This window comes from Microcaecilia unicolor, chromosome 1, assembly GCF_901765095.1.
Source record: "Microcaecilia unicolor chromosome 1, aMicUni1.1, whole genome shotgun sequence".
In the NCBI taxonomy this organism is placed as follows: Eukaryota; Metazoa; Chordata; class Amphibia; order Gymnophiona; family Siphonopidae; genus Microcaecilia; species Microcaecilia unicolor.
Genome location: NC_044031.1, coordinates 434578240 through 434590335, shown reverse-complemented (window position 1 = coordinate 434590335; position 12096 = coordinate 434578240). Strand labels below are relative to the sequence as shown.

Here is a 12096-nt window from a genome sequence, read left to right as displayed (position 1 = left end):
GGTAAAGTGCAAGTTGAGATGCATTTGGTGTAATGGTGTTCTAAGACTTTTGGATATAAACAATATTTTCATGTAGATAACAAACTGAGAAAAATTCCTAACATAATTTGTAACTCTTGTGAGCCATTCTCCTGCCCCAACAAAACTCTAATGAAAGCCAAGATGAGTTTAGATGGGTCTTGTTATCTGATGAACTAGATTTGTAATTCTGAGATCTAACTCTTTCAGAAATTGTTGGCAATTTGCTCTGTAAGAAGGCCATAAGGAAAGCTCCAGGTGGTTTCACATTTTGAAACTCAGTGAGTTATTTGTTATATTTCTTTTTTAACAAAACAACAAGGCATTCTTCATTGCATTTTTAATTAGGTTATAAAATGAATGAGCATCTCTAATCTAAAGACAATTCAATCTACAATAAAAACCATTAAAAGTTCCGACAATACCATCCAGTTGTGCTCTAACTACTCACCACTACAGTAGGCTTGTTAGAACATACACAAAAAAGTAATACTTATGAAATCTGTATCGGCCCTCAAATGACTCCTCCAATACATCCAAACATCTCACAGTGCCTCATAAATTCACAAAACGATTGCATGTAGTCATGAAAGACTGTACATATTCAAGCACAAAATTCAATAAACAGATCTCGATAGTTGCAATATGGTTCAGGCTAATACCAGAGGTTGGAACAATTCATACATAAATGTAGTTGTCTCCTTCATCTTGGGAAACACCAAAGGAAATCAAAACTACACTTATAAGAAGGCAGGACTGGATTATAACATTAATGTAGGTTCCTTTAACAAGTTAAACAAACACACCAGAACTTAATTAGTGTCTAAAAGCAGCCAAAGAAACACCTCCACTTTACCAGTGATACTGAACTGCCTTTCATTGAGTTCACCCATAAGACTTGCAGAGACATGCCACACGGTGTACTTACAGTTGAATATGCCAGGAGGAGGATGTTCTGTTACTAATGGGCAGTTTTCTTCATCACTGTTATCTCCACAATCGTTCAGCTGGTTACAGATCAGTGAACCAAGGTACAAACATTTGCCACTGGTGCAGGTGAATTTGCACTCTGAAACAGCACAGAAAGTATCGTGTTAGATTCTGCGTGCTTCTCACACTCTCTTTGACCAGATGTGATCTAAAGCAGCAGTGCCCCCAGAGACATATCTAATAAAAGTATTAAGATGTCTTCCTTCAACCTCCTGAAGTTTTGTCTATTTTGCTTCTCTTTGTTTCACTGTTAATTAGGGCTGTACCAAATACCCGGATTCATTCGGAACCCGAATAGTGCTCTGAATACATTATTTGTATTCGGTCGAATAGTGATTTAAATTTGAACATGAATAATCCAGGGCTCTATTGTGCTAAATCCTACTGAAATAAACACTTGATCTCTGATTACATGTTGCTTCTTTTTATTATTTGTTATGTTAAAGCTCAATGCCCATTATTCATATTCAGTGAAATAGTAAAATATGCTATTTGGTACAGTTCCATGAAAGGAGAACAGGAAACCAACTCTACAGGAACACAAAGGCAATGAAACAAAGTGGAGGAGACAACAAGAGTAACAGCTCTGGGAGTATATGTGAAAAAATCCCACACAGGTAATTGTCCAGGAGAAAACCTTTAGTTGTACCAGGGTGGACCCGACACGGGACCGTGTTATGGCAGGGAAAACCCGCCTGCCTCAGGGGTCGTAGAGACACTGATGAATGTTGGAAATCAGTACAGTCAAATAACCTAGAGTGAGTACCATATATAAATGTAGACGGACGCTGCTCTCAGGGAATGGAAAGACAAAATGGTGCTGAAGAAGCTACAATGTATCATGGAGTCTCAACAGGACGCCACATCAAAACAGAAAGGTACAGTTCTACTGTTAATATTCAAGTAATTTCCTTCGGCTAGTTGGTCCTAGTAGTCTTGGGCTGCCATATTTCTTTGCTGTTTTTACATTGCAGAATCAATAGTTAAGCTGACCAAATAGCTCCATATCCAGTGGCTTTAGCCATACTGCACAGAAGGGGACATTATCCAACTTTTCTCAGGGAACTCAATATGGAAATCAGAACAACATCGATTTGCATGCATGCAGTAAGGTAAATCCTGGATTGTCTCAGCTTGTCGCCATGGACATGAAGTTATACAGATGAAGGGCAATTCTGTATTCTAAGCGCTTGAATTTATGTATCCATTGTGCTCATAAATGTCTAGAATACTATCACTTACTAACTCAGGAACTATTATTGTAATCTTGCTCTGACTGGTTGCTCTAAAACTTTAATCAATAGGTTGCAAGTTATGCAAAATATGGCAGTTAGACTAATTTTTGGCTTATCACAATATGACTCAGTCAGTAGATATTATTTACAAGTACATTGGCTACCAATTATGGAATGTATACATTTTAAGGTAAGTGTGATGCCCCTTCTTATATGACTGATTTAGAGACACTGTTGCTTAGAGATAGCACCCAAAATCAACCCTCTTGCGATTTCCAACTTTCACTAAACTAAAATCAGTAAAAACACTTTTCTCAATTGCTTTGGTATCACATGGTTATGATTTGGAATTTCCTACCTCTATTTTTGTGATGCTGCCAACACTATCTACTGTTTAGGAAACATTTGAAAACATTGCTCTTCTCACAGAAAGAGCTTTGGACCTCCTAGTTTGAGATGATATGTGACTACCTAGGTCATTCTGTTTTGGTTACTATAATTCCCAGATATATGGGTTCTGCCTCCTTTATTAATGTGAATAGGTGTTTGGCAGACTATAAGGCACGATATTAACATAACATAACAAGTGTAACACTTACACTTACTAGTCAAAATGCCAGAAGGGCTCCTAAATGCTATTTTGCAAATACCTGCTAAACTTCCATAGCATGGATTTGCAAGAAGGGTGTACACATGGCCAGGACATGTGTGGGGACCCCACCAACACGTGCAATTTACAGAATACTGTACTTTATAAATGTTCCTGCCACATTTAGGTGTTCACACTTACATCAGATCTACGGCTGGGGTAACTGCGGGTGAATAAATTTAGGCACCCCAATGCCAGGTTATGCTAATATTCTATAACAGTACCTGGGCACCCAGACGCCATTATAGAATAAGCTCATACCATGTAGGCTAAGGGCACCTAAATGGAAGTGTCCAGGTGTAGAATTGCCCTCTTATGCCTAGGCCAAAGCCCTTAGCTCTATGCCTTTCTTCCCATTACATAGTAACATAGTAAATGACGGCAGATAAAGACCTGTACGATCCATCGAGTCTGCCCAACAAGATACTTTACATGTATACCCGAGTTTGATTTGTCCTTGCCTTTCTCAGGGCACAGACCGTAGAAGTCTGCCCAGCACTGTTCTTGTACTAAGTCCTGAAGCTAACGTCGAAGCCCCTTAAAATTTACACTCCAGCCCATCCCTATTTATTCAGTCACAATCAGGGCATAGACCGTAGAAGTTTTGTTTCCCAATTACCAGCGTCGCCCCAATCTCTGCTAGGATTCCGCGGAAGAATCATTCCTTCTAAACAGGATTCCTTGGTGTTTATCCCACACATTTGAATTCCATTACCGTTTTCAATTCCATTACCATTCTTGCTATTTAGAATGTAGTATGGGGAGGAGATGTCTGGCTATAACCAAGGAAACTGTCAGGATTGTTCTTGAGATTTCATCACTAGTAGATGTTCAAAAATATTTTCTTGCAGTATTATCACATCTACCAATTCTAGGAAATATGGATGTGAATGAACTGACTGGATTACTTTGCCACTAGAGACCAAGATATGTTACTCAGCCTTGGCGAGAACACCAAATGCCACTGGTCCTGTTTTCTTTTTGACACAGTAAATATGGTTGAAAAAAGGCCAGAGGCCCATCAAGCCCCACATGTTAATTTAGCCAAAGATTCTTTCTCAACCCTAGATAAGGCATTCTACTTAAAACTGCTAGACTACCCACTAATATCTTTAGAAACAGCAACTTCAAGCACTCAAAATTATGCCTCTTGGACCAAGCCTGAGAGAACAGTTCTTAAGATCTGGTGACAGTTATTTTCAGTTTTCCTTTTCAAAGCATGACCCATTTTGATCTTCTAGGAACAGGACAATTTAGTGGTAGGAAGCAGTGCTCTCTTTATACAATTTACTACATATGGGAAGGTTTGAGTATCTACTTTTGTTTGATGGTGATCTATATTTAGGAAAGTCAGTTTTCTGTTTTTAGAAATAAAAGCAGATGGAATCAAAGTTTCAATTTCATCTGTATTTAATTTTTACACAGAAAAGCGCAATCAGGAAAAACTGATCTAGATACATTATTACATTACATTACATTAATTAATTTATTTATTTATATCCCGCATTATTCCAAAACATGTTCGGTTCATTGTGGTTTACATAAAATGTAGAAATTAGTAACAACTGTGAGAACTAACCTAGTAGCAATCGTGAGTAAACTTACAAGTAACAAGCATATAGGACTCGACTTGCATTGTAGTGTAGAACATAGGAACTGGTAACAACCACGGAGGATGTCTTACTAGTAACAACCAGATTGGATTAATTAGCATTATGGCAGTTTATTCGCAACAGCTGGTGGCTGGTGTCGTAAAAGACTGACAACCTGCTAGTAACTGATAGTGTAGGAGATTTGCATTATAACAGGTGTTTAAGTGTAGCGTTATAAAGGAATGATCAGAGGTTTGGGAGCCAGGAAACATCATTTAGACAAATGAGTGTGTAGGAGTAAGTGCAATAAGAGTGAACATCTTGAGGGAAGAGGTTGGGATTGGTGTGTGCTCATGGTATTCTGGATCAGATTTTGTTCTGAGGAACCTGGGATTAGTGTATGCTCCTGGTAATCTGGATCATACCTGAACACACACACACTCATTCAGATGCCACTACTCTTACATTCTTTGTTCCCTCCCACTTGCTCCCAGAATAGACCCCACCACTCTATTTCTATCATTGCTCCTGTCTCCAATCCACATTGGACACCACCACCACCCTGTTTCCTCCCCCCACCCAAACTTAGAACCGAATATACTACTTCCTTTTTTATCTCCCTCATTAGGTTGAACTCCAAATTCACTTCTTTTCCCCTTCCCACCAAGAGGGATCCCCCCCCCCCCCCCCCAAATACACACACAGCACACACACACTCTTCCTTAAGCTGAACATTGTTGGCTAGATTCAGTATATGGTGCTCAAAAATTGGTGCTGAACAGTATCTATAAAGGGTGCTCTGGGATAGGTGCCCTTTATAGAATAGCATGTAGCGGTGGAATCCGCAGCCAACTTTGGATGCAAGCATTTATACTAACTGAAATCAGATGTAAAACCCAGCATGCAAGTTAGGTGCGGGTCCCCCAAATTCTATAACACAGCATGCATTTTAAGGGAATGCCCCTGACCCAGTCATCGTTTTGCCCCCTTTTCAGAAAACACTTAGGCGTTATTCTATAACAGGGCATGTAAGTGTAGTTTCATGCGAATCTGCCATTTTTGGGCCATTTTAGTGCCTTGCTTCCGTTATAACGCTTTCCCGTGCTGACAAATCGGTGCGGAACTAGTATATAATGCTAGGCACCATATATAGAATTCCCTAGTGTATTCTATCTCTTCTAACTCCCTTCACTTGTCCTTCCTCTCCAAGGTGGTAACCATGGGGCTGATAGTCAGACCGTGGGTGTTATCCCGGCTAATTCCTGTGGTCCTTGCTAAACCCGAATATTGAATGTGTCCGGTGACTGGAATTGAATATTTGCTAAAGTGGGGCTGAAAATCAGCAATTGGCCAGTTATGTTGACAGATATAACTGGCTATCTGCTAGCCGCTAACTGGTGATATTCAGCTATCCCCCACTGAAAATCGTCGGATAGCTGGTTACGGGGCATTTAACCAGCCAGGTGCCAATCCTGTCTAGTTAAATGCTTTTGAATATCGGGGGGGGGGGGGGGGGGCATGAGTTTATTTCAAGAGTTATAAAGGCAATTCTATAACTGGGTACATGCAGTTATGACTGCTTTGCATGCATAAGTGCACTATGCACTATATAAACACAAAGGAATCCTATATAGAAGACATGAAGCCAAACAAGCTTAGCGGTGATTAGATAGCAACACTAGTAATTGGGAAGCAAAGCCAGTGTTGGGCAGACTTTTATAGTCTGTACCCTGATCATGGCTTGACAGGTTTGAATGGGTTGGAATGGGGCTTCGATGACAAATTCAGTAGTTGGAGAACAAGGCCAGTGCTAGGCAGACTTCTAAAGTCTGTGCCCTGAAAATGGCAAAGACAAATGAAGATCAAGTATACATATATAGTATCACATCATACCTTATGTCATGAGTTATCTTGTTGGGCAGACTGGATGGACCATACAGGTCTTTATCTGCCATCATCTACTATTTCACTATGTGTGTATGTAGTCTATAAGATAGCGTGTAACTGCAGGGGAGCACACATGTAGACGAAGCATTGGGCATATGTCCAACTTATGCATGCAACTTACAGAATACTATGAGTTACACATGTTGCAAGGCATTCTTAGGCACTCCTTTTTACAACAGCCATAGACACGATGTAAATGGTCGGGCCTAAATTTAGACACAACAATGCGAATTTATGTCAGTATTCTATAAAGGAGTTGGGGGCACCCAGATGTTGTTAAAGGATAGGCACTTCTCACACTACACTGGGGTGCCTAAACATATGTGCCCTGTTATAGCCTTTATGTTAGGAATTCCAGGGTGCATCCCCAACAGCCCCATCAGGAGCAGATGATTCAGGTTAATGATACTGAGCAATTTCTGCTGGGTGTGGTGTTGGCTGTTTCTGTCTGCATCCGCTGTTTGGAGGAGCAGAGGGAAGGTGACATGCAGTTGTTACAGAACAAGCAGGAGGCCAGTGTAAGGGCAAGCCACTCAGCTCATTTTGTCTTTCCATCCAGCTCCCGCACTCAGGGCTAGATGCATCAACCAAACGTTAAAAAATCTAAATTGTAAAAGTGCTTAACGAATTTGAAACAACGAAGAATGCACAAAAAAAAACAGCTCAGAAATGTTCGGTGCGGTATTGAAAAGTAAAATGTATCATACATTCGTAATCCCCGTCGTTAATTTGCCCCTTAAGCATGCGCAGAGCAGCCAAGCATTATGATGGCTGCTCTGAGCATGCCACAAACGTATTAAACCTATGTAGGTTGCTTACGTCAGACTGGAGCATGCGAGGGGGGGATCGCGACCTGTAAGCCTTTTAGCTCTCTGATCTAGCAGAAGAGTGCAGTTGAAGATAATTCTAAAAAGAACGACCCTCGTAAATCCCCTTTTGTAACAAAAGACCTCTTTGCAGCTTGTTTACAGTACTGGGGAAATTGGCTTCAGGGGATAGCAGAGAGTGTTAATTTTCAAAGCTGTGGGGGAAGGAGAGAGACAGGATTTTTAAGCTGCAGGGAGAAGCAGTATGTTTAGTTTTGTAGTGATGCAGGGGGAAGCGGAGAGCCACGTGTTTGTGTTTGTATCTCACTTTTCTTTTTAAACATGCTGGCTTGGAGTTTTATGGTGCAGGGGCAGCGGGGAGATGACAGCTCAGGCCTTAACGACAGGTCTGAGCGCACGTAAAATTTCTGACGGTAAATGATTCGTTGCAATCGTCGGTATGGTTAGTGCATTCCGAATTGGCCACATTTCAATGGTAGTTTCTCGTTTGCATTCCGTTTTCGTTAGCTGCTTGCGTCGTAGGAAAAAGGCCTTTAATGCATGCAACGGTTAGAAATTTCCTTCGTTAAAGGGTTGTTAGAGGGTCGTTAAGGTTTAGTGCATCTAGCCCTCAGTGACTGGTGCTTCTGTGTCTGCAGTGACATTCCCATAAGAAAAATGTGCAACTGGCCACTTGTTTCCAGGCTTCTAGTACATGGCCTGATTACTGAGTTTAGGTATTCTTAGACCTTTAACATGTGCTTATTAAAAATGATTTTAATATATATTATCTATTTAAAGGACCCTTTTGGCCCTTTACTAAGGGCTATTTTGCTTCCAACTGAGAGCATATGGGGAGTGGCATATATTGTGGACTGAACCACTTTGCTACGGTTCTCCCCACTGGTAGCAATAATAAAGGCACAGCTTAGGGGACTGGTCAAAGAATCCATGGGGGGAGAGATCAGTCTAGGGAGTACGTTAAGAAAAGTCAGTTGGTCAATGTCTAATCTTCTAGGTCTGGAGAGGAGCTTGCCTCTTGTCTCTATTGTCCTTTGGTGGATGGAAAAAGCCATGCAGAAGAGTTCCATAGTGGTACTTTTGAAATAGTATTCCTGAGGGATCCTGCAGTGTGGAAAGTGAAAAAGGAGAAAAGGAGAGAGTTGACCAACCAGTGATTAATCTAGGAGCCCCATAAGGAGTCCATGCAGTGGAAAGGACTGCAGAGGATAGATTCATGCACTGGAAGTAAACAGGTACCAAGAAGGGTGCTTAGGGATTCATGGGCCGATGATCAGAATCAAACACAGGTGCTAGAGGCTGTTAACGCCATACTAACGCCTCCGTTTGCTACTGCCCCATGATCAGAGCGCCTGAGCTTGTGAAACAACACGCTCTTGGGCTCTGAATGCAACTAGCATGCAAATGCATGCAAAACAGGGCTCTTAGTGCAAGTAGCATGCAAATGCATGCTAAATGTATTCCTCCCCAATGATCAGCTTGCAGTGCGCCAAACACTGGCGCGCTGTCCATGGCAAACCCTACGCCAGCTCAGAGCTGGTGTTAGGGTTTGCGGACCATTGGGGAGGAATGGTGAGCTCTGTTCAGCATGCATTTGCACGCGAGCAGGCTCCCCATTCCCCCCAATGCAGCAGCCCTACCCTCCACAGGAACCCCAACCTGACCCCACGCAGCGACACGGGGGCAGGAGGTCCGAAGGACCTCTGGTCCCTGACCCCCCCCCCCCCCCCAACACAGGTTCAGGGAGGATCTTTGATTTTATTTTCAAGAGTTACTACATTAGGATCCTGATGAGATTCTCCTACCCCATTAGAAAATCAATGCCAGGCTTTGTTTTCCCAATGTGAAGAGAGGACTGGAACCTAGTTCACTGATTATCCCTCCCCTCACCTTTCTAAAGGGACTGCCCAGCAGGAAGGGCTACACATATATGCCCTAAGCTCTGAAGTGGAGATTGCCTTCTTCCCCAGCAGAAAATTCAAATCAAGGTTTGCAGTCAGTTCATAGAACTTAGCCTCTGGTCTACAATGAGTACTCAAAGAGAGGTTATATCTACATTTCTGAAAACAGAATCATTATAAATGCTCTAATTGGAAGTAGATGTTCTCTTGGAAAACGCTCAGGGGATAAAACACTGCCTAACACAAAATGTAAAACAAGAAAGAATTTGTTATCCAGTTTATGAATTTACTAAATTATGCAATGCCACTTCTAAGGGATGGGAAGAGACCTGTCATTCAAAGAAAATGAAGATTTTATGTTTTAAAATTACATGTTTAAGATACAGAACACAGAAGTACTGTTGTTCATAGAAACACTGGAAAAAAACACGATAGAGTATTTGCATCTGAGTGGCACAGAACCTTGGTATTTTCCTTTTCTGAAAATATCAATTTACATTGAAAAACCTGTCTTTTAAGACCAAATTTTGCTATAATATTTTGGTCTGGGCGGAAGGTAAGTCTCACATAAACTTCACATATGGTGTATGCTATTATGTCTTTGTCATAAATACTATGATGACAGCAGGCTTCGAAGAAAAAAAAACATAAGTGTGGTGGGCTGGGAAATACAGCCTATAGAAAGGGTAAACTATAAATACTACAGTATTTAAAAGGGAGGGAACAACATTGCCTTAGTAAGCTTGAGGCAGCCACGCCAACATTGATCACTGGGTTGTAAAGAACAGAGACAATATGGAGTAAAGGTATAGCCTGGTGATTACATCAATGGGCTGAGAACCAGGAAAGCCAGCAATCAAATTCCACTGATGTTCCTTGAGATCTTGGGCAAATCACTTAACCCACCATTGCCTGAGATACAAAGTTAGATTATAAGCTCACAGGGAAATACTCAGGGCCGGCTTATGCCCTAAAGACAGCCCAAGAATGGTGCCCCTCGGACCTTCTACTGCTTAACTAAAAAGACATTAACAGGCTCATTTTCAAAGGAGAAAAACATCTAAAAAGTGTCATAAAGCAGCATTTGGACGTTTTTCTCACAAGAACGTCCAAATCGGTATTTTCGAAACCTATTTTTAGACGTTTTTCTCTGAAGTCTGCCAGAAGTGTGTCTAAATCTCAAGGGGGAGTGCCAGGGGTGTGTTCAGGGTGGGACTTGGGTGTTCCTAAGACTTAGATGTTTTTCAGCCATGATGGAACAAAACAAAAACGTCCAGGACTAAAACTTAGACGTTTTGAGGTAGACTGTTTTTATAAGAATAAGGCACAAAAAGGTGCCCTAAATAACCAGATGACCACTGAAGGGAATCAGGGATGGCCTCCCCTTATTCCCCCAATGATCAGTAACCCCCTCCCACACCACAAAAATGTGATGAAAAACATTACTTGCCAGCCTCTGTGCCATCCTCAGATGTTATACTCAGGTCCATCAGAATAACATGCAGGTCCCTGGAGTAGTCTAGTGGTGGGTGCAGTGTACTGAAGACAGGTGGACCCAGACTCCTACCTCCCCCTACCTGTTACACTTGTGGAGGAAACTGTGAACCCTCCAAAACTCACTAGAAACCCACTGTACCCACATATTGGTGCCCCCTTTACCTGTAAGGGCTATGGTAGTGGTGTACAGTTGGGGGTAGTAGGTTTTGGGGGGCTCAGCAGAATAGGAGCCAACTTTTCAAAATGATTGGGGGGGTGCTTAAAATTTTTTTTTTTTTTTTACAGATGGTGCGTTTCCCCTCTCTCCCCTTCTCCACCCCCTCTCCCCTCCATTCATATCCAGCAATTCTCCTTTCTCCCCTGCCCTCTCCTCCATTCATATCCAGCAATTCTCCTCTCTCCCCTACCATCCCCTCTCATCCATGTCCAGCAAATTCTCCTCTCTCCCTTGCCCTCCCCTCTCATCTATGTCCAACAAGTCTCATCTCTCCCCTCCCCTCCATGTCCAGCGATTTCTCCTCCCTCCCCTCCCCTCCATGTCCAGTAACTCGCCCCAAACACCACCTGCCCCTTTTCAGCCCCCCTTTCCTCCGAGTTCCAGACCCCCCCTCTCCTCCGAGTTCCAGGCTCCCCCTCTCCTCCCCTCTCCTCCGAGTTCTAGGCCCCCCCCTCTCCTCTGAGTTCCAGGCCCCCCTCTCCTCCGAGTGCCAGTTCCAACCCCAGCCTGACCTCTTCTCCCACAACAGTCCTCCATCCTCACCTTCCTGCCACCCAGAATTTAAAACTCATTTTACCTCAGGTCCCGGCAGCAGTGAAAGGTGAGCAGGCTCGGCACTTCAGCCTTCCCTTCTCTCTCAGCTCTGGTCCCGCCCTTACAGAAACAGGAAATGAGGGCGGGACCAGAGCTGAGAGAGAAGGGAAGGCTGAAGCGCTGAGCCTGCTCGCCTTTCACTGCTGCCGGGACCTGAGGTAGGATGAGTTTTAAATTCCGGGCAGCAGGAAGGCGAGGATAGAGGACTGTTGAGGGAGAAGAGGGCGGGCAGGTCAGGCCGGTTGGTTGGAACCGGAAAATGGAACTTCCAGCAGGTTAAAATATTGGGGGTGCTCGAGCACCCATGGAGTCGGCGCCTATGCTCAGCAGACAACGTAAGGGAGCAATGGTGAGATGTGTACCTGGGAGCATTTTGTGAAGTCCACTGCAGTGCCCCCTAGGGTGCCCTATTGCTGTTTTGGGATGTCAGTGGACCAGTTTACTAAAAATGCTGGCTCCTCCTATATCGCAATAGCTTGATTTTGTGCGTTTTCCATTTGGATGTTTTTTTTTTTTAATGGACCTAAAAAAAATCATCCAAATCATTTTCGAAAAAAAAGATAGACGTTTTTCTTTTTCGAAAATGACCTTCTTTTCTATTTAGATTTTGGATGTTTTTTGCAAAACGT

General features: G+C 42.7%; 1 protein-coding gene across 3 annotated transcripts in view; it reads right to left on the bottom strand.

Moving 5' to 3' along the window:
• LDLRAD4 (low density lipoprotein receptor class A domain containing 4) overlaps positions 1 to 12096 on the bottom strand; it is an 819180-nt gene that overhangs the window by 490256 nt on the left and 316828 nt on the right. For all 3 annotated transcript variants that reach the window (XM_030212482.1, XM_030212498.1, XM_030212489.1), the window contains one exon: positions 947 to 1087. In XM_030212482.1, coding sequence (XP_030068342.1) covers positions 947 to 1087 — 141 coding nt within the window. The remainder of the gene's footprint in view (positions 1 to 946; positions 1088 to 12096) is intronic.